At 42.3% G+C, this 23,370-nt stretch overlaps 1 protein-coding gene across 1 annotated transcript in view; it reads left to right on the top strand.

The window, feature by feature from the left end:
* The first annotated feature begins 10,210 nt into the window (after positions 1 to 10,210).
* fkbp15b (FKBP prolyl isomerase 15b) overlaps positions 10,211 to 23,370 on the top strand; it is a 31,502-nt gene continuing 18,342 nt past the window's right edge. Inside the window, exons 1-12 of the mRNA XM_036144702.1 lie at positions 10,211 to 10,535; positions 12,223 to 12,326; positions 12,391 to 12,463; positions 12,622 to 12,691; positions 12,776 to 12,850; positions 12,991 to 13,089; positions 14,651 to 14,800; positions 14,888 to 14,956; positions 19,906 to 20,049; positions 20,202 to 20,341; positions 20,439 to 20,487; positions 20,570 to 20,689. Coding sequence (XP_036000595.1) covers positions 10,414 to 10,535; positions 12,223 to 12,326; positions 12,391 to 12,463; positions 12,622 to 12,691; positions 12,776 to 12,850; positions 12,991 to 13,089; positions 14,651 to 14,800; positions 14,888 to 14,956; positions 19,906 to 20,049; positions 20,202 to 20,341; positions 20,439 to 20,487; positions 20,570 to 20,689 — 1,215 coding nt within the window. The 5' untranslated portion in view covers positions 10,211 to 10,413. The remainder of the gene's footprint in view (positions 10,536 to 12,222; positions 12,327 to 12,390; positions 12,464 to 12,621; positions 12,692 to 12,775; positions 12,851 to 12,990; positions 13,090 to 14,650; positions 14,801 to 14,887; positions 14,957 to 19,905; positions 20,050 to 20,201; positions 20,342 to 20,438; positions 20,488 to 20,569; positions 20,690 to 23,370) is intronic.

The raw sequence follows: 23,370 nt of genomic DNA, 5'->3' as shown, positions 1-23,370 counted from the left end.
TGACAATGAGCACAAGGAAATAAACCTATACGGCAAAGCCTGCACTTGTGTAGCGGATTATCAAGTCCGGAGGACCCCAAAGCGCTTTACACCGTAGTCACCCATTAAAACACACTTTCCCATTCTGACAGTGGTGAGCTACATCGAAGCAGACTGACACAAGCAGGGCTGCCATGTCAAGGCAAGGCAAGGCAAATTTATTTATATAGCACAATTCAGTACAAAGACAATGCAAAGTGCTTTACATCATTAAAATATAGCAAAATAAAAGCAAGTAGGAATAAAGTGTAGATAGAAAAAAGAACAAAAAAGTGGTGATTCAGCTAACTGTGTCAGCGCCACCAGGCCACAACCAGCAGGCATGGCAGGTGAAGTGTCTTGCCCCAGTCAGAGCTGGGGTTCAAACCTGGCAGCCCACTGGCTACAGTACTAAAGATCCTGCGCGGCTGTTGCCCAACAGATGCCCAAACGGCAAAAATAACAGTGAATGGCAAGACCTATAGAACCGAATTAACAAAGAAAATGCTGTAAAATATGAATAAAAACCATAACATAACACACCAGGAGCATAACACTACTTTTAGCAACAATAAGTTCAAATAGTTGTGTATTTTATTTATTTGTTCGTCACATTGTTGGGGAGGAATCCTTAACCTCTCTGTTTTACAACCTTATTTCAGTTCATTAGGATTGAGGGCACTTTTCATTATGATTAGTTCTTCTCTGAATCCAAGCTGACTCAAGTTGACTCCAGAATACTATGGCATTGAGAGAAGTGAATGAATGTCTCATTGACAACAAGCGGCCCATGTCATGTGGCTGTACCTGGCTTAGATCATTAGCTTCTAATTATTTGCTGGTGGGTTGTGCACCATGTTTGCTTTTCCCCAAATGGTGCTGTGTAGGCCTATGGCCAAACATTTCTGTTTTGCACTCGTCTGTTTATGGGACTTTGTTCCATATATCTTGTGGTTTATTTAGGAGCAACATTATCCACCAAAGTCACGTTTCTGAGCTTTGAACAGTCTAACATCTATTTTTTCCGACTGTGGACAACCCTTCTCAGTAGGCCTATAGACCAGTTAGTTCATTGTTATTGTTTTCATCCGGGTTGGTAGGCAAAAGGCGAACAGAATGGCGGACGCAAACAGAGAAACTGACGAGTTCTCCAGGTATTTTTCTTCTTTAGATAACGTATCACAAGATCGTTTTAAGAGTAAGTTGATGGTTGATGGTGTCAGATTGCCAGATCCACACAGCAAAAGCCTGAAGGGACGGAGCGAGTCTGTGAAATGCTGGCCAAGTGTTCCGTACCGCGACATATACAACTGCCTTATAAACACGCAGGCCAGTACATACGAGAGAGCACGAAAGCCATGAAACCACTGGACGGCTACAATTATTTTATATCGGGACATACGCACCAGCAACCCCTGCGACCCCATGAGGGATTAAGGGATTAGGGTGAGCAGGGGCGTAATGCAGCCGCTGTCTGGTGAACATTATTGCACACTGATTGCACGAAGAAAACTAAAATGATGCGGCGTGCTGCTGCTGCAGCGCATTGACTCCGCTTCTCCTGGCCCTGTCTAGCCATCGCCACCTCCCCTCCGCCGCTATTTAGGCAGAACAATGACTAGAGCAGAATTAAGTTGTATTTACCGGAGTTGAAGTGTAGACTGCAAATTCAGTCGTGGTACGACGGCTCCCAAAAAACGTTTGGGATTGTCGGCCTGCATCCTTTTCATAGAAATGATCCATTTCTTTCTTCTTTCTTCGTCCTTTGGTAAACGAACCAAAGGACGAAGCTTGTTTATTTTCTTTGAAAATAAACAAGCTAAAAGCACGCTGTAATTCACCCGTTTTGTAACGTTGTTTGGCGAGAACAGTCCTGCTTTTGCCTACCAGCGGGACCCGCATGTAGCGCTGACGTCACGCTGACTGGTCTATAGTATGGCTGACTTGAAATTGTTGGGAAAAGCTCTCGTAACTGTTTTCAGATTTACTGACAGCAACAATTGCTTCACTTATGATTTATCTCCTGCTTGGCTTTATGTCAGCATACCTGTCTACTCCAGGCCAGAAAACTGCCAAGCCTCCTGCTTTTACAGAGTCGGTCATATTGAAAGAAGACCAGTTAAAAGCTTTGATAAACAGCTTTCTGCTGCCATTTTCTTACTTTAAACATTATGGAAGCAGCAAGTGTGCACTTACAGGGGGTTGGACAATGAAACTGAAACACCTCATGTTTGTGTGGGAGGTTTCATGGCTAAATTGGACCAGCCTGGTGGCCAATCTTCATTAATTGCACATTGAACCAATAAGAGCAGAGTGTGAAGGTCCAATTAGCAGGGTAAGAGCACAGTTTTGCTCAAAATATTGTAATACACACAACATTATGGGTGACATACCAGAGTTCAAAAGAGGACAAACTGTTGGGGCACATCTTGCTGGTGCATCTGTGACCAAGACAGTAAGGCTTTGTGATGTATCAAGAGCCACGGTATCCAGGGTAATGTCAGCATACCACCAAGAAGGACGAACCACATCCAACAGGATTAACTGTGGACACAACCACAAGCTCTTGCCGAAACCAGTCGGGAGAAGAGCAAAAACATCTTTTCTTCTGAGAAAAGCCTCCAGAGCAGTGTTTATCTCTTCTTTCAGTGAAGAAATACTCTGTAATTCCGATAAAACTTGCTCGATAGCCACGCTAACGCTAGTCTCATCGGCTGAAGCCGCCATGTTGTTTAGACTGAACTGTCGCGCTTCTTGTTGCGTCACACCTCAACCCGCCTCAAAGCCAACGCTGATTGGACGTTCGTTTGGTGAACGGCTCCAAATTTTCTTTAACGGAAAGTAGCCAGACTGATCTGCGAGTGAAACCTTGAAAGCTTGCGAGATCAGGATGGTCTCACGAGGCTAGTGGAGAAGCCCCAAAGAAGCGTACCACCCAGACTGTTGCATGCCCAGAGTGAAGCATGGGGGTGGATCAGTGATGGTTTGGGCTGCCATATCATGGCATTCCCTTGGCCCCATACTTGTGCTAGATGGGCGCATCACTGCCAAGGACTACCGAACCATTCTGGAGGACAATGTGCATCCAATGGTTCAAACATTGTATCCTGAAGGAGGTGCCGTGTATCAGAATGACAATGCACCAATACACACAGCAAGACTGGTGAAAGATTGGTTTGATGAACATGAAAGTGAAGTTGAACATCTCCCATGGCCTGCACAGTCACCAGATCTAAATATTATTGAGCCACTTTGGGGTGTTTTGGAGGAGCGAGTCAGGAAACATTTTCCTCCACCAGCATCACATCGTGACCTGGCCACTATCCTGCAAGAAGAATGGCTTAAAATCCCTCTGACCACTGTGCAGGACTTGTATATGTCATTCCCAAGACGAATTGACGCTGTATTGGCCGCAAAAGGAGGCCCTACACCATACTAATAAATTATTGTGATCTAAAACCAGGTGTTTCAGTTTCATTGTCCAACCCCTGTAGGTTTGCCCACACAGCATCTGTGTATCATAGAAGCAATGATAGTTTCTAACAACCGACTTGTAAGGTCCCGATCAGGCTTAGCAGTATCGGTGGGCCGTAGACAGTAGTAGCCCTGTCCCGATAATCGTTATACCATCCCCAGAGAGGACTTTCCCCCTTTACGCCCTTTGATCCACAGTGTATTACACACAATTCATTGCTGCCTTTTTCAGCAAAAAGGAGAGAAATATGCAAATTTGACAAGTCTTAAAGCATCATATTTTAATTTTGAGTGTAAAAAGACCTATACTCTACATTTAAAATCATACTGCCACCTTAAATAAATGACCGCTCACCAATTTTTGTTTCTTAAAATGTATATGGTAGTTATTTTTGCTCATAACTATTTAACATTTTTATTTCACTGGGATATATGAAATGACTTTTAACCTTCCCCAGTCTAGAGCTGAAAATGACCATCTGTTCACTGGGCACAGTATGCCTCCACAAGGGCTACGAGTTAACAGCTCTAAACATTGTAAACATATTTTAGGTAAGGATAAAGCAATACATTTTAAATATCTATATTTAACACATACCCCTCTTGCAGTTAAAGAATGAAAATGATGGAACTGGAGGGAAAGGGAAGAGAAAGAGTGAAGAGAGTGCAGAAGAGGACCTCAGGGAGCGGTGTGGGAACCTGAGAGGAGGCAAAAAGAGAACAACCAGTGCAGAGCCTGGCTGGATAATTCTGAAGGGCAAATGGAGAAATGCTAGACCTGTGTGGGAGACTTGTTGACCACCATACCATGTAAAAAGTGTTTCCTAAATAATAAGTTTAGTTTTATCTTAAAAAGTCTGAAAGAAGCAAGTAATGTTTTGCATGTCTATTTGTTGAGTTTGTTTTGTCTGATAGTGGCTGTTTCCTAAAAAAAGTAAGCAACCAGTAGCAGCAGTTAATGAAGATGTAACAATTACAATAAACAAAGTTATGAAAACATATCAGATGTCTTTATTATTATTTACAAATTTTCTGTACCAAAAGAAAACAATGTCACAACAAGGTGCTATCATTAACGAAAGGCACACAACACATAGTTATTTTAGATTTATTTCGGGTATTAATTAGTATATAATTATTTTCCATAAAAAAAAAAATCATGTGTGACAATACTGCTACACCCAATTCTCTCATATTTCAGTTTTTGCACTTTATTTACTCAAAATGATTTCTTGTTGCAATTCTAATCATTTTTAGCAGTAAATATTGCAAAAACGGTGACCGTAGTAGACATTAACGTGGCCAGTCATAGACATAATATAAAGGGGAAAAAAATCATGTTTGTTTCCTCTGATGATAAGGAGCGCTCATAGACATAATATAAGAGTAGACCCTGCATTGACTGTCGCTGCGCAGGAATTACGGCCGCCATCTTGGGGCAGTCGACCTGCTACCCAATCCTGCTAATTCAAGATGAACACACTAATGATGCCTCAGCACTGTGCGGCTCATTTTTGTTTAAATCGAGGGACTATCTACGTCAGGGCTCAAGGAATAACTTTTCACAAGTAAGATGAAATTATATTGTTTATATTTTTGATTAGAATGTGCGTTTTCTAATATTAGGTAGAGAGATACAGGTCTACACGTCAAAGTCTTTGTGACTTAGTCTCTTCAAAATTGCATCTGCTCTGTGAAAGCATCAGAGCGTTGTTAGACATTAGTGAATAAACAGCAGTTCATTACGGTTCTCAAACATAATCGATGGTGGCATGTCGGTTTATAAGAATCTTTTTGCCCAGAAGAAAAAAGAGCGACAACTACCGATAAAACTATGTTCTTCTCCCGAAAAAAACACACCTGCACCGCGGGCTTTAGAAGAAAAAAACGCTACAGAGCGGAGTCAGGAAGTAGCGCCTCCGTCAGAAGAGCAGTGAAATACACGCGAGTCACTATTTGTCCTACTGTACTTTCTGTTTTTTAATAATAATTTTTTTATTTTCTCCCGTTCTAATCCAATGACTCGGCTCGTGGTGGGGCGGCGCTGATCGTCGCAATTTGAAGCCTTCAGTTCGTATTGATGATTCAAATTATTATTTTACAGCACAGTAGTTATTTGTAAATAATAATAATAAAAACCTTTATATAGTACTTTTATTTGTTAAACAAATGCTTGTGCATGTAAAAAAGGTTTTGTTCTATGGTTTCAATGTACTATGGAGTATTTCATTGTATACAATAATTGTAAAAAAATAAATAAATAAATAAAGGTTACTACTTCACAGATTTCGCCCATCACGGGTTTTTTTGGAATGTATATGTACATATATATGTGTACATGTACAAATGTGTTTGTTTATATAGTAATAAAAAACTTAGAAAAATGTATGAGTGGCTGTGTTTTGAAACATAGCCTATAGCCATATATATATATATATATATATATATATATATATATATATATATATATATATATATATAGATAGATAGATAGATAGATAGATATAGATATAGATATAGATATATATAGATATATATAGATATATACATATACATATAGATATAGATAGATAGATAGATAGATAGATAGATAGATAGATAGATAGATAGATAGATAGATAGATAGATAGATAGATATTTTATAGATATATAGATATATATATTTAATATGAATAACATGTCAAATATTTCAGCACCTAATCTCCTAGTAGTTGATAGTGTTAGTACATCCACTGACTGTTGAATTACCTATGAAACGTTTTCACACAGCCAGAAAACTGCTTGTTGTTGCAACCAAATCTTATGGGATTCAGTGAGAGTAGGGAGTAGCAAGATGGCGGCCAGTGACTTCATTTTTCGGCAAAATCAGCACTCCAGTGTATAATATAGCTTAGTGCTATGGGGCAAGTGACATAGACATTAAAGTTCCTTAAATGACTTGCAGTTGCTTGAGGATATAAGTTGTAAGTGGAACAATCCGTCCGTCCATCCATCCATCCATCCATCCATCCATCCATCCATCCATCCATCCATCCATCCATCCTTTTCAAAGTGTATTTCTGTGAAGTATCCCGTTATTGAATTTTTTTCTTTCTTCTTAGGTAATTTGGATGTGGAAAAGTCTGAGTGCACCAACTGTCCCCGTCTTAAGGAGCGCATCAAAGGCCTTCAGGAGAAACTGAAATCAACCCAAAGAAAACTTCGAACTCTTAAAAAAGAGAAATTCAAGGTGGAGGCCAACATGAACAAGATCTTTGCCAAGAATCAATTTGTGGCTCTGGGAAGAACAAAGATCAGGGATGTGAAATGGTCAGCTGGCACTGTCAAAAAAGGACTGCAGTTGAGATCTGCCTGTTGAAAAAGTGGGTACCAAGAACTTCACTCAAAAGGATTCCCGTTTCCCAGTGAAAGGACGCTTCAGCGCCGGGTTGAGCACATTTCATTCAATCCTGGCTGGCTGTCACTGCAAATTGTGACAGCAAGTTTGACCACCTCACCACCCTCAAAGAGTGCAAGCCCGGATCTCTCTTCAAGGTGACTGAGAAGGTTTTCTCCATGATGCACACACTGGAGAAACACATCAGAGGCCAGAGAAATGTAATTTTGACTGCGTTCAATTTTAACATCATGAGCCACCTGATTGAATCATCGAAGGAAGTTCTTGCAGATTTCAACCTGCCTGTTTGCTGCAGGATCAAAGAAAAAATTGTGAAAAAAATATGTGACAGTGAGGATTCACTTTATGTGCAAGAAGCACAATGAAGAGCAAACGGAGCGTAACAATGGCGTCATGGGCAGCAAGAGCATGGGCGTGTGAATGCTTGCCGACAGAACATGAACACTGGGGTGGGGGGGGGGGGGGGGGGGGGGAGGGGACATGTTTTCTTGAAATAAATATAGAGCATGCCTTACTGCTTTGTAATAGCTACCGACTACCGTAAAGCTTTGTATAATTAAATACTTGTATACAGTAAATACATGTATATCACACACCAAAACTATTGATTAAACTTCACATGTGTGTAGTAGAGCATGCCTTAGTGCTTTGTAATAGCTACCTTAAAATCTTGTATAATTAAATACTTGTATACATTAAATACTTGTATAAGACACACCAAAACTATTACATAACATTTTAAAGCCAATTCTGGACTTCTTGCTTTATTTCATTGTGCTGTAGCATAATGTGTGTCTGATTTTTGTCCTATGGGATCAATTCTGGACTTCAAGACAGGAAAAGAGAAGTATACAGTTCACTTAAAAATGTCTCTCTCAAGTCTTATTAAAATGTAATATCAGGTTTTTTGGATGCCTAGTAGGTGATCATCAACACTCAGTTGTGTTTTATTCAGAACACCTGCCTGAAGGGTATTAGAAGGTGCGAAACGCGCATAACATAACAGTGTTAAAGCGCCTGCCTGTGGCAAGTTTAGACCCAAAATGGCGGCACTCGCTGAGTTGGCGCAACTTTCCACAGACATATATACGTAGACGCGTCATAGGGCGCAGGTTCGCACGTCAACGTCACCGCCATATTGTATGTGGCAGAAAAAAGTTGAGTTCTGTTATTGTGAACGTGGATCAGAGAAGATGGCTTATTCCTGTGCTGCAATAAATACACACACACACACACACACACACACACACACACACACACACACACACATATATATATATATATATATATATATATATATATATATATATATATATATATATATATATATATATATATATATATATATATGTATATATATATATATGTGTGTGTGTGTGTGTTTATGTGTTATGAATATAAGGATCAATTTGTTAAATCTAAACATTGTGGTCTTCATTATTTCATAAAACCGCGTGGTGTCACATGTGAACCTTTAGGAACAGACTTTTTGGGTGAGTATTAAAGAGGTAAAATTAATAATATGAGAAAAAAAAGTCCTAAAGTAAAAATAAACTAACAAACACAAAAGTGATAATGTTATGATAAAAACATCATATTATGAGAATTAAGGGGGAACATTTCCAGAATAATCACAGTTTGCAGAATTATTTCACTCCTGGAGTAATAGGGCCAGGTTAGATTATTTTAATTATTTTTATTCTTTAGGAGAATAAATTCAGGAGAATGAAGCTAAAGGGATACGAAAATAAACTTGTAATATTACAAAAAAGAAATACTACGAATACAAAGTATATTCAGAGATTAAAGTCCCTCTGATACTGTTTAAGTGACTGAGTAACTGCAGATTTGCCACATTTAAGATGGCGGACGCTCTGACGCATCGCAGCATAGGCAGAACCCGCCCAATGACGCGTCTACTCTTATATTATGTCTATGCAACTTTCATTTAAAGGACTTTAATAGACATAAGATGTCTGGCCAGTGACCTTCGCCTCTTCCTTGTGGACTGACGCGGGAGAGCGTAAAATCAGCAACATGGCGCCCTCTAGCGGCATTTCTTAACAGGGCTGGGGCTGATGAGAGAGGATCAGGTGGAAAGTCAGCTGACCCGAACAGGAAGGGGAAGCGACCGACCAGTCATGGTAATATAGCTAAGTCGCTGCTGTTTGTTTTACTTGATAAGAGAATCGCTGAAAGTTTAAAGATGTTCGGCGGGGAAGACGAAGACGGAGACTTTCTGTCCCCCACAGGAGGGTGAGTTGGTTTCATCAGCAACAACTATCAGCCTGCGAGCTAACTAGCTTAGCAGCACTGGTCGACCTGCTGTCTTTTAGGGAACAAGGCTGTTTTAAGCCGCAGTCCTCGGGCAGGTTAAACACGGATCGTGTTATCCTCCAGAACCCTGTAGTTTTAATAAAGTTGTGCTTCCAGCTGCTCACACCCTGTTTGCTTCACTTCGGGCCAGCCAAAAGTTTCAGCTTCCAAAGATGGACCTGATCCAAGTTTGTGTAGGTGGTAAAACAAGCCTTTTTTTCCTCACAACTAAATTATATTTAAATATTTTAATCCATGTAATATAGGTCAGATCATATTTCAATATTCTAGGTGATGTGGTTTGAGTTAAATTCAGGAAGTTTAGATGCTTAAGACGGATTTAAATCTTTGTTCTTCCCTATGAATAAAGATTTTTCAAACGCCCCAACATTGTTTCTAGAATGTGGAAGAAGTGCAGAATAAATCAGGCCAGGCTTTAGTTGTCAAAATGTCAAAAAGCAAACACTAAAATCTGCCTTTTGTGTATGTGCTTTTGTCAAAAGGTCTCGTAGATCATGACCTGTTTCTGTTAAATAACTGGTCCAGAGTTGACTGTTCTAAATTATTCAGGTGTTGTGGTGGAGCAGATCCAAAATGCTCCAGGTTTCCTAAAACCTGTGGACTGGTCCTTTCCCCATGTGCCAGATGGGAAGCAGAATGGAGCCAGATGCTAAGCTAAGCACCATCTCTGATGGATGAGTGATCATGTGTCCTCTGTGCCGGTCATCTGCCATGGAGACTGGAGAGGATTCTCCTGCTTCCCTCGGGCCACAGATGCAAACTACAACAATCCTTTTGTTACGAGACGGCCAGCTCACTCTAAACGGACCTCGCCTCTCAGCCACGAGACTCTCACTTACAGCTTTGCCCCATCTCAGACATCAAAGTGTGCTCTGCTGTCAGCATGACCACCGAACATCAGCCGGTGGATCGCCCTCTCAGCAGCAGGGGAGTGGTTTTTCCTCCCTTTTTTTTCCAAACTAATTCCTCTCACATGGGACTTGTTAGTAGGGTGGAGGAGAAAGCTTCTGCTGTAGCCCACGTCTGCTCAGCTTAGACCCGACTCAGAAGCTGCAGCGCCTCACTCCATTCCTCCAGTGCTGTTGAATCTCCCACTCTGGCGTGACCGCAGTGGGGGGGACGGAGGTTCGGGCGCTGCCCTGGAGCAAAGCGCTGGAACAGAAGAGCCCAAGGAGTCTGACTTACACATGCAAACGGGCTGTCCCTCCTCGTCCCAGATCTGCTTAACCGCCGGAGATGAGGCCCTCAGGACATTCAACATGTCTGTTCTGGGAGACACCGGCGATTACCAGTGGAAGGAGTTCCAGGGGTCAGTATGAGCCTGGCACGATCCGCCGCTTAATCCGTCAGGAGGTCAACCAGGCGGATGAAAGCTAGTTTTAGTCAGTTGACCTATGTTTGCGTTTCTGCTAAACCATCTAGGCAGTTGTTACCGTTGGGTGTTGCTGAAGTAGTAACTTCAAAATGTGGCGAAGCTTCTGCTGCGTTTTCTAATGAAATGAAACGTTGTAGCGGCGTAACAGCTGAAATGTTCGTCGCCGACATTTGTGGGAGCAGCGACATGAGAACTATCAGGTGGTTTCCAATCGTCCGTCATTCTACAGGGACAAACACGCAGCTGCCAGTCTGTGCAGGAGTGGACGATCCATTCTGAGATGTTCAGATGCTGTAGGCCTCAGGTAGCATGTTAAAGGTCAGTAGCCACGTTATGTATATAAGAAAGATTAAAAACCGTTTGATAATGATAAAATAAGGTTATATACACCAAGCCTCCTTCCTGATAGTGTTTTGATGGTCCTTTTTCAGGCTAAATAAAGCCCCATAACGGGCGCGATGAACAGATAATAACAGACGTAGCACTATCAACCGACAGTAACGCTGAACTGCCATGATGCCGGTTTACTGAGCGTAATCGAACACCAACCTTCTATTAATTAAATGCGCTGATCTACAGCAACTTCAGGGCCTGATATCAGAACCATTTACTCACGTCAATCAAATCTGCGGTCACATCTGAGCCTCGGCAGCTTCAGCGTCCGCTTCAGCGAACACCAACGTTCATACTGTTTTCCCAGTGACATTCCAGTCTTTTCCCTTTTGGAATCGTATTTTGTTTCTGTGTTTTTTTTTTCCCACTGGATCTTGGACCATTCTTCATTGTTTCGCAGGGATATGCTAATAGTCGTTAGCCGCTTCCTCGTCTTATCCCCTGCTGGGCATGCGCAGTGTCGTACTTCCTCTGTTATCTAAAATAAACATGAAAGGCTTTACTTATTAACAAACTGAGCAAACATAAAACACCAAAATACCAAATATTGCATTGCAAAAAGGGAAGTAAGAGTGAGTAAAATGATCTTGAAATGAGTGTTTGTCCTTGAATTGAGCAGCTAAATAAGATGATCGGCCAATGGAATGAGTATTTTGACCCCTAAAATAAGATGGATACACTGCACTTGAAATAAGATGATGTAGATGAGTTGTTCCTGTTTTAAGTGCAAAAATCTTACTATATGATACGCCAGCAGGATGTGATAATCTTCCATATAAAACTTTGGTTCAGTTGGGTTCTGCTGACCGTTGCTGTACACAGTGGAAAATGTCAGAATAACACATACTTTTTCTCATGGTCAGAAGTTATTCTATTTACATGTTCTTCTTTTCCTTGCAAGCTTTTTATCCTGCTCCTTGACTTCTACCTGAATGCGCTTGTTTTTCGAGTTCCCAAACACGGGTCGACTCGGTGCTTTTTGCAGCGTAGCAGGTTCTGCTCCGTTCCCCTGAAGAAGCCGGGATGGAGCTGGTTATAGCTGCTTCGTAGCCGAGAACTGGATTTCTTACTTTCTCATGTCCTGAACAATATAAAGCATGAGCATTGCGAGATAACAATGTTTTCACTTTCTGCTCGTGTCAGGTTGGCACAAGCAGGTTGGGTTTGATTGAAGCACAGGACGAGGGGGATATCCATGTTTAGAAATCTCTCATCTTTGTTTCTACAGAGCCAAGTTAGCTTCCCTTTTTGGACTAGACCAGGAAACCAGTCAAGGAAATGAGTCCTTCCAATATACAGCCCCCAAGCAGCCCAGGAAGACTTCCATTCAAGGTACAAAGACATAAACACCCATGTTGATATGGAGGCTGCACTCATGCTGTCCTTTTCTTGCCAGCAGCTCCAGAGAGGCAGAAACAGCCTGGAGCATCCACCGTGCTACTCGCCTCTGCAGTTCAGGCCTTTAAATAGTGAGTTCACCTTTATTTAAGTATTTAATCGGCTCTCTGTTCCTTTAAAAAAAAAAAATACAAGTTGGGAGCTTCCTGAGTGTGAAATAGTAGAAAGATGAAAGTGTTGAATGAAAGTGCCAGATCCAGGTTGTTTTTGCCGGTCCTGTCTCATGCAGTATTAACGGACAATACGTGAAGCAAGGAAAGCTGGGAGCAGCCGTGCTGGGGAACCACGCAACTAAAGAGGTTGGCCCTGAGCTCAGTCACTCGCTTGAGATTATTGGAGGGACTTTTGGTTTTACACTTTTTTTCTTTCTTGTTTCCCCTTAGTACAAGCTTCTGCTGTATCTGAGCCAGCAGAAACCAGTGACTGCTGCCAGGATTCACGGGGGATTCATTTTCACGGTCGGTAGCGTCACCAAAGACGCACAAGCATATAATCAGTTTCTCCCTTTGTGCTGCAAGCACGTCTGGTGTTGTGTTTTAAAATGTTTTCCTTTTAAAAAGGAGTCAACCTGAGTCCAAATGTTGCTCTGGTCTCGTAGGTACAGCTAAACAAGTACTGCACTTTTTATGATGACCAGAGGCAGAACTGGTCCCTGATGTTTGAATCGGAGACAAACGCGTCAGACTTTTGCAAACAAGTGAGTAATACAGAAGTGGATGAATGTCATACTGTTCCGTGTTGTACTGACCATTACGCTCATTAATGGTCTAATTTCAGTGTAAATATGACAATTTTAAGTGCAACAATCCATTGAAATGCGCTGGTGAGAACCCTGCAGTTAGCATTTACATTATTGGGTTTGGGAGCCTGTAAGTATGATAACAATGTTCAAGATATTCATGTAACGGTCCACACAGACTTCTCTAAAACAGCAGCAGTCACAACTTCACAAAAAAGCTTTTTTAAGAGCTGTGCTGTTTTGTTCTTACCTTTCTTCTTGTTATGATGTGGTCCTAATATTAAATCAATAATTTAATTATCACTTTGAATTATTGATTTTACAACAATAAGTAACCCTAAAAGTCATTATTTATTCCATGTTTGTTAAAAAGTCTTATGACAGAGGAGAAAAGGGACCTCCAGAAACGCTCAGCACTGTGTTTCAGGCTTTTAGCAGTGTTGCCACATCTGCTTATTATCAGCGACTTTGAGCTTGTTCATTTATACAGTTTACAAGGGAGAGGTGAAAGAGCTGGTTGCTTGTTTCTCTCGCAGGAACTGGCAACACTGGCTTCTAACCCACACTTAAACTAATTTCTTTTTTTGTTAAGCGGCTGCCTGGGCACAGAAGGATATAATATTGTTCTCAAAGTATTCCACTCCTGTGTAAAAGTTTTTAAAAGAAGTAATTTATTCTAAACTAAAACAGCTATTCCCTCAAACATGCATGTTCATCATGTGCCATGTGCACATGGCAGGACTGCAGTAGACATATTTCCCCTTTGTGTCTTTCCAGACCAACCTGGAGAGTTTTACTGGAAAACTCAATCTTTCTTATTTTACCGAAGCACACAGTTCCTTCCTGCATATCTTGGGAAATTCCTTGTTCACTTTTGGAATGACAGAAAAATGTTGTTCTTTTCCCAAACAACTGTTTGACCTTTAGATTTTGTCTAATGGTAATTGTGGACGGTCACATTCTTCACTGTTCTCTAACAGCGAGCTTTGGAGATTTATTTCATGCGTTTTTTCTTACCTCTCCCTGTAGCAAGGTGAATCTGACTCCTGGTTTAGCCTAGTGGATAATAGCAAAGGAAACCTGTGTCACGTCATATACATTTATTTTTAAAGCATAGTTTAGGCTACATACAATTTTGCTGCCAGTTATTTAATTAAAATGTAAGTTCCTACTTTATTTCAGAACTTTTTTACAAATCTTTGCCAGGGGTGCCAATGGGCCCACCACTGTGTATATATAAGTATGTCTTGTCTTTATTTTTCTAAAGCCATATTTACCTGTTTCTGACTATGATATGGATTCTAAGACATAGTTCTTTGGAGGTAAAATATAAGTCATAAAGGGTCTAGTCGTTTTTCCGCTGTTTTAATCAACAGTGAGGAGGCAATGACTCTGTGCTGATGGGTTGGCTCTAAATCTCAAGAGTGCTGCAAACATTAAATACAAGTTTTTTTTTCACTGGTTGTAAGCCCTTTCTTTAAACTATTAAATGATTTCCTGTTTGCTTTTTGATTGTCAGGTATGTTTGGCCAAAGCAAACAGCTCTCCCTCATTAGATTCTGTGGTGGCTCAGGATCTGTGTCTTGGTGAGGGCCAAGCAGTGGAGAATGGTGACTCTATGGAGGTGGTATATACGGGCTGGCTCCTGCAGAACCACGTCATTGGACAGGTCTGATTGTTGTTAAACCTCTTCACTATGCATGCATCATGTTGACTTGACAGCACACAGCTAATTCCACTTTGTGTCCTTTTTCAGATGTTCGATTCTAACCAGAACAAAGACAAGCCGCTGCGACTTAAAATCGGAGCTGGGAAAGTAATCAAGGTGAGTCCTCACAAAGCCTAATGGATTCCTGGTTGTTGTTCAGCTGTAAAGCACAGTGTCATTTAAGAAGTGTTCAATAACGGTTAGCAAATAATTACAGGTTTCTGTAAAAATTCCTATCAATGTAATGTTCTGATCCCCACATTCAGATTCAAACATGTCTTTAAAAATGCCAGGGTTGTTTTTTTTATTTGTCTCTTGGGTCTTCTCTTTCTAGTCTCTAGAAATCTAAGATTAAATGATAATTATAATAATACTAATCATTATCAGCGTACGCTTACTGAACACATGTATTTGTATATATAAAATCCCTAACATTTGAATCTTTGAATCTTTTTTTCTCTTTTGTAAGACATTTGTCACCGTATTAAGCACCATGTGATGCATTAAAGGAATCCTGGATGTGCTTAATATGGATGGGTAGATACTCCTATTCTTGTCTCTTGGGCTTTCTCTGACTTTGTCTTTTAAATGTTTCTAACACTAACATGACTCAGTAAAACCTTCCACAATAAAGACGCCTCGTACCATCTCATGCTTGGTCTGTGTTAGGTGTGGGTCTCTACTGTATAGGGATGCCGTCCAACAGCAGTGTGTGATCAAGCCGTGGTTATTAGCTGGGACTTGGGTTCTCTTACAGACTACTCGGACCCTCGTGTGTGAAATGAATAAACATGTCTTGTACGTATGTAACAAGACTAGTGAGGGAGGGATGTGGCGCGTTTACAAGCAGTCCCAAATCCTGTAACCCTTGAACAGCTAAGGAGGCTATTTTATTCCCTCCATATTTTCCATATCTGTCTCACAGCAGAAATGTTTCTGTTGTTTCAGGTATTGGATCCCAGATAAAAGGGCAATGACCATTTATTTGCTGGTTTAACTGCAAACCCATGGCTCGATGGTGCCAGCATGTGTAACGAGCTTTCTGCCAGGCCTGCTATTTGTATTTACTTATTACCATTTAATTATTTTAAATTTTTTTTGTGATCAGCAGACATGACGTGACTGCTCTCGTAGTTTATAATTGACAAACTCTTTTACACATCAGACGTCACCATGAGTCTTTTATCAATCTCTCCACCTCTCGACAGCGATATGCCAGCTTACCTGGGACGCACTCTGTTATGCATTCTGTGGAAAAAGCATCCATGGAGACTGGGAAAGCAAGGTGGTGCTTTAGTCTGCATCCAGGATCTCCAGAGGTAGTCTATAGAGGATCTCTGATCTACTGGGATATGCTTCTCCTTTTTTATGCTGTATCTCGTCTGTGGACCAAGTGTGCCTGGCAGAGGCAGTCCCGCCTCTCTGCATGTGCCTGCGGCTCAATCGCGGCGTGGAGCTTACCAACCTTAGACTACTGAGCAGGGCCTCGACTTTTGCCAAGGATGATGCAACCGTCAACTCAGCTCTTGTTGACGCTGGATCTCTAGCTAACAAAGCATTTATCCTGAATGACTTTTTCACTTCACAGGAGTTGGATTTTTATGGTCCTGACCGAAACGTTGCTTTGAGCTGGTGATTTTACTCCACACTTGAGAAGGGACACACCTTGGAATTTTTGGTTTTAACTTTTGGGCCACACAGTGATGTCAGAGAGATCTGCCTGTTTTATTTGAATTCTTTCCACATCTGCCTGGGGCTGGCACACAGCTGTACGCCCCGGTTGCCTTTTCAACACAATGTGGAAGTGGAAGCAGGACAGGCTTAAGGTTTCCATGGAGATGTTCGAACACTGTTTGGCTCAATCTGAATATCCTTATAGAGCTAGGACTCTTGAGCAAAACTGGAAGTTCGTCAGTGATCTCCATGATAAGTGCTGTCCGCATAGTGCAGTCAGTAAGGAAAGAGGTATGAAAAGTATCCTGTATGCTCCCTCCCACGGCTGGTTTTGCCTAGGAACCCCACCGCGTCCCTTACCGGCGCTAAGGCTGCGTCCAGACCAAACACCTTTTCAGCATTAAAAAGCCGCCCAGCGCCTCAACCTGGACGCTTGTGCACATAAAAGTCAGTCTAGAACATCAACGCTCTGACGCTGTGTCTGACAAAGTGGCTCCTGTGGGGAGGAGCTACTCTGTTTTCTTCTTCCGGACTCTTTGTAAAATTGTGGATTAAATCCAGACGGTGGCTTGGCTTTATTTATTGAATAAAATAATATAATCTGCGCCGTGTCTGGATTAATAGATAATTCAGAAGTGTTTTGAGTTTGGTGAGTTTCATCACGTACAGGAGCTGTGTGCTGATGATGGTCACTTTCAGCGTTATTTATTCTCATCCAGCCCAGTTTGACAACCTGCTGACTGGCATCGATTTCCGCATATCCTGTCAGGACACCAACTACATGCTCCCCATTTCAGCTGAAGAGTATCTGTCCATCTGTTAGTGGGCATCTCGATGTTAACATTTATCAGTGATCTGAAGTAAAAAATATTTTTCCTGTTGTAAAATCTCCCACTACGTCACATAGCAGAGTCTCTCTGATTGGTCGACGCCCTGCGTCCAGCTGCGAAAGTTCAGATTTTCCAACTTAAGCTTCAAAACGCATAGCACAAGATGTGCGTGTGCACCGCAGGACCTCTCAAAAGCCCCTGACGTGCGTCCACCATAGACTTTGCATGTAAACCCAACGCTTTAGGTATCCCACAATTCTTTGCATGACATGACATATCAGCACAGTCCTGTCACGGAAATCAACAAAATGTCCGTAGAGAAGAGATTGCACTCTTTGTAGTTCATTTTCAGAAGGCTGTAGGCCCGGATTTGACTTATCCTGGCCAGCTGGACTCAGTTTCACTTTATTTTTGCTATACAATGAACTTCAGCTGTATCGAAGAGAGGCAAAAGTTAGTCTGGCTGGCCAGGCTAGATTTGACTTGCATCATCCATATGCGTTTCCATCACGTAATGATGTCTGAGGTAAAGGCTGTTGGAACAGGAGCGGGAGCTAGAAGCTATTATTAAGGGTATTCGGATGGAGCCCCTGTCTGGGTATCAGGCCGCTGTTAGAAACTGCTAAGACTCATTTTATTTGTAATTTAGTGTCTGTGAACATCAATAGCCGTCAATTTCTTTTTAATCCTCTGAATCTCCTTGTCCAACTCCTCCCATTGCACCCTGACTCTGATATACTTCCCTTATCCTAAGCTATTTTAGATAATTCTGAACCCATGTCTGTATCTCAGATTTCAGAGATAGGCCTTCACATTGTCCCGGTAACAGTATCCCACCCAGATTGTTGAAAGATGTTTTTAATGTTGCAGATGCTTGGATTTAAATTTGTCTTAACACCTCTGTTTCTTCAGGCTGTCTTCTGGTTGCTTTTAAAGACCCTGTGGTCCAGCCGCTTTTTAAGAAGAACAGTTTTGATCCTAAAGTTCTCTCAAACTTTAGGCTGATTTCCAATTTGCCCTTTCCAAACTCTTAGAGAAGGTGTTTTTTTTATCCTTGTATTAGAATACTTGCAGCTTCATAATATTTCTGAGAAGTTTTCAGTTCTGTTTTAAGCAGTCATACCACTGAAAGGGCTCTTCTTAGGGCATGCAGTGATCTACTTTTAACTGCTGATTCTGGTGATTCAGCTGCTTTAATACTTCTTAATAATCATACTGCTTCCTTTGGCAGAGTAGATGGTGATTCTTTCAAATTTAGGCTGGAGACTTCTGTTGGTATTAAATGCACAGTCTTAAAATGGTTTAAGTACTACTTGTCCAACAGAAATTTCTCTGTCCTTTTGGGACAGCTCTCATACTTTGTGCTCCTCGTAAAGCTAGAGTCGGCGATTTTTCTGCAAGTTTCCCAAAGTCCCTTTTTGAATACCTACACATGCGCAAGACCATCTTACCTCGCTCTTTAGGGGGGATTGTGTCGAAAATCCACTCTGGTCTTATTTCTTTCTATAGAGTCCTTCCTCTTCTTCTTATAAATATGAACGTGGTTTGCTTCTTGTGACTATCAGCCATGTTCAAAGTCTACGGTGAGAGAAGCGGAGCTACAAGGAATGGCTAACCGCTAACCTAGTCGCTAAGCTAATCAGAAACATAAACACAAGAAGTGCGCAGCCGGCAAGCGGAAACAAGTAAGCAAAGAGCACGCCCGTTACATGAGCGCGTCAGAATGATTGGCAAGTGGGTCAACCAATAGATAAGGCGATTCTCCCGGAACTTGGGGGACAGAGGGGGTGAGTTTTTAACGTCTATGGATGAGAGCAGGAACAAAACTCTAACCAATCTCTGCCATTCGGACCGAACGGCAGAGATTGGTTAGACTTTTTACAAGCCTGCAGCTCCTATATATATATATATATATATATATATATATATATATATATATATATATATATATATATATATATATATATATATATAGGAAGAACTCATTTATGATGGAATCTCGGCAAAATATTCTATCTAAAGAGAACTGTGAGAAGATGATAGCCGGTGTTCACCACCTCTAGCACAGGTTGTTTACTGGACTTGGCTGCGTCTATGACCTGGAGTTAGTTCCCCTGACCGGCTCGCTTAGGAAGTAGCTGCAAAAAGAGGAGATTAAACAGAAATTTTGTCATCTGACCATCAAACCTGATAAATACATACATGCAGTTTAAGATTTGAGGTTATTAGAAGATATGGTATCCATGTCACCTGCAGCATCCTGATTCTGGTGAGGTCCACCTTTAATTGAACGGAATCAGCCAATGTTTGTAGTTCAGTTAGCTCTGACGGCAAATGCTCCCAGATGTTAAATTTGCTTAAAAATCCAGACACCTGATACCTGAACAATGAAAATTGTTAAAATATAAATGAAGTTAAGACGTCAAGTAGCTCACAGTACAGGTAGGTTGAGCATTGGAATACATTCTTATAGAACATTACCAGCCAGCTCAACAGGATTGGACTAACCCGGCCACGTTTTCAGCTGATTTGTCCCTTTTTCTATTGTTAATGTGTGGCCAGGGATGGGAGGAAGGAATGCTTGGGATGAAGAAAGCTGGCCGTCGTCTTATTATCATCCCGCCTAGTCTAGCTTATGGATCCAAGGGAGTTTCCAACCGAATACCAGCTAACAGCACTCTGATCTTTGAAGTGGAGCTACGACGGGTATTATTTTCTACCTCACTCTTCATCAGCATTGTTTTTGTATATGTATGTTGTCATTTCAGTGACCGCTTCAGGAGCTACATTGCCTCTCTTTGCCTGGTTACTCATATTGTTGATAAGTTGTGAAGAGCCTTATGAAGCCTGTCTTCTAGGTGAAGTTTTCCAAAGACAGTGGTTCTGATCAAGCAAGTGCCAGCTCCAGAGAATCTGCTGCTCCCTCTCCGGCACCATCCCCAGCACCCAGTGTGGAAAGTCTGACATCAGAGCCTTCATCATCTTCAGGCAAACCAGGGTGAGATCTAGCCTGAGAGAATGGGGCATCATTGTGAACTTGTAAATCACTTAATTATAAGAGATTTGAATGTTTTCCTTTGTTCATTTGTTACAAGGGAGCCAACACTTGGAGCCAAGTCAAACTCTGTGACTGAACAGCTGGGGGTAAAGAAAAAACTCAATGTTATGTTTAAAATTGTAAAGCAACATCAAACTTCACTCAGTAAAAATATTTATTTTTAAATAGCAGAACCCAGATGCTACTAAAGCCAAGCTGATTTCTCGCATGGCGAAGATGGGGCAGCCCCTGCTCCCCTTTCTGACCGGAGCTGCCGGCCAGCCTGAATCGAGTGACTCTGAGCTAGAGGTCAGTATTTGCAAGCATTATGCTGGGGTTTGCGCACCGGGAAAATTAGAATTTGGCACTCAGAGTTTTGAGAAGAAGTAAAAATCCATATATGTCATAGTGTCAGATCAAATGGATAATGAAGCTGGCAGTGGAGGTAGACTGATTGATTTAGCAGTCTGGTTCTGCAGCCTAATGCTTGGATAGATGCTGGTCTTTTTGGCCTTTGCCATCTTGTATTTTATTTTAAACACTGTGGAGACGTGATGAGCAGCATGGAAACCAGGTGAGCACAATAAAGTGAATGCTGGGCCGTTGGGGGAGAATCTTAACGATCCATCCATCTATCCTCTTCCGCTTATCCGGGGTCGTGTCCCAGGGGGCAGCAGCTTCAGTAGGGAGGCCCAGACGTCCCTCTCCCCAGCCACTTGGGCCAGCTCCTCAGGAGGAATCCCAAGGCGTTCCCAGGCCAGCCGAGAAACATAGTCCCTCCAGCGTGTCCTGGGTCTTCCCCTGGGCCTCCTCCCGGTGGGACGTGCCTGGAACACCTCACCAGGGAGGCGTCCAGGAGGCATCCTGACCAGATGCCCGAGCCACCTTCTACTGGCTCCTCTCGACGTGGAGGAGCAGCGGCTCTACTCTGAGTCCTCCCCGGATGACTGAGCTCCTCATCCTATCTCTAAGGGAGAGCCCAGACACACTACAGAGAAAACTCATTTCAGCCGCTTGTATCTCGTTCTTTTGGCCATGACCCAAGCTCATGACCATAGATGAGGTTAGGAACGTAGATTGACCGGTAAATCGAGAGTTTTGCCTTTTGGCTCAGCTCTCTCTTTACCACAACGGATCGGTACAGCGCCCGCTTCACAGCAGATGCCGCACCAATCCGCCTGTCGATCTCCCGCTCCTTCTTCCCCTCATTCGTGAACAAGACCCCAAGATACTTGAACTCCTCCACTAGGGGCAGCACATCCTCCCCAACCCGCAGGAGGCACTCTACCCTTTTCCGGCTCAAGACCATGGTGTCGGATTTGGAGGCACTGATCCTCATCCCGGCCGCTTCACACTCGGCTGCGAACAGCTCTAGTGAGAGCTGTAGATCACGCCCTGATGAAACTAATAGAACCACGTCATCCGCAAATAGCAGAGACGCAATCCTAAGGCCACCAAAACGGATCCCCTCAACACCTTGGCTGCGCCTAGAAATTCCGTCCATCAAAGTTCTAAACAGATTGGTGACAAAGGGCAACCTTGGCGGAGTCCAACTCTCACTGGAAACGAGTCCGACTTACTGCCGGCAATTCAATTCAATTTCAATTCAATTTTATTTATATAGCGCCAAATCATGAAACATGTCATCTCAAGGCACTTTACAAAGTCAAGTTCAATCATATTATACAGATTGGGTCAGATTATACAGATTGGTCAAAAATGTCCTATATAAGGAAACCAGTTGATTGCATCAAAGTCCCGACAAGCAGCAGTCACTCCTGGGGAACCGTAGAGCCACAGGGAGAGTCATCTGCATTGTACATGGCTTTGCTGCAATCCCTCATACTGAGCAAGCATGAAGCGACAGTGGGAAGAAAAACCACCCATTAACGGGAAGGAAAAACCTCCGGCAGAACCGGGCTCAGTATGAACGGTCATCTGCCTCGACCGACTGGGGGTTACAGAAGACAGAGCAGAGACACAACAAGAGAGACAAAAAAGCACAGAAGCACACATTGATCTAGTAATCTGTTCTACATTAGATGGTAGTAGCGGGTGAGCCGTCTTCTCTGGATGATGTCACAGTTAACAGAACGCCAGACCAGGTGTACCTACTATGAAGAAAAAGAGAGAGAGCAAAAAGTTAAAAGCTGAAATGACGACAGTCATTTCAATGTAATACAATGCAAAACTGGAGAACAGTAGACTGAAGAACAGTAGAAATCAGTAGAGTGAGAAAATTAGACCCTGATGTCCTCCAGCAGCCTAGGCCTATCACAGCACAACTATAGAGATAGCTCAGGGTATGAGCCACTCTAACTATAAGCTTTGTCAAAAAGGAAAGTTTTAACATTAGTCTTAAAAATAGACAGGGTGTCTGCCTCACAGACCAAAACTGGGAGTTGGTTCCACAGGAGAGGAGCCTGATAGCTAAAGGATCTGCCTCCCATTCTACTTTTAGAGACTCTAGGAACCACCAGCAGACCTGCAGTCTGAGAGCGAAGTGCTCTGTTAGGAACATACGGGGTAATCAGAGCTCTGATATATGATGGAGCTTGATTATTAAGGGCTTTATACGTTAGAAGGAGAATTTTAAATTCTATTCTTGATTTAACAGGAAGCCAATGAAGGGAAGCTTCAATGCGGACTAGACTCTGACACGGTCATACAGAGACCTAACAGCCCTTATTAAAGGGCCCGTGCTCCATACTCCCAGAGTACCCCCCACAGGACCCCCCACAGGACCCCCCCTAGGGACGCGGTCGAATGCCTTCTCCAGATCCACAAAGCACATGTAGACTGGTTGGGCAAACTCCCACGCACCCTCCAGGATCCTGCTCAGGGTATAGAGCTGATCCAGTGTTCCAGGGCCAGGACGAAAACGAAAATGTTATTTTGATCTCAGGAGAGTCTGAATGGAAATAGAGCATCTAGCTAACCAATGCTAAGGACCAATACCAATGTAAGAGAGAGAAAGTTGACCCATCCTT

This window comes from Fundulus heteroclitus, chromosome 12 (genome assembly GCF_011125445.2).
Source record: "Fundulus heteroclitus isolate FHET01 chromosome 12, MU-UCD_Fhet_4.1, whole genome shotgun sequence".
NCBI classification, from domain to species: Eukaryota; Metazoa; Chordata; class Actinopteri; order Cyprinodontiformes; family Fundulidae; genus Fundulus; species Fundulus heteroclitus.
Note: the sequence above shows the minus strand (reverse complement) of the source record. Positions and strands in the feature narration are given on the sequence as shown.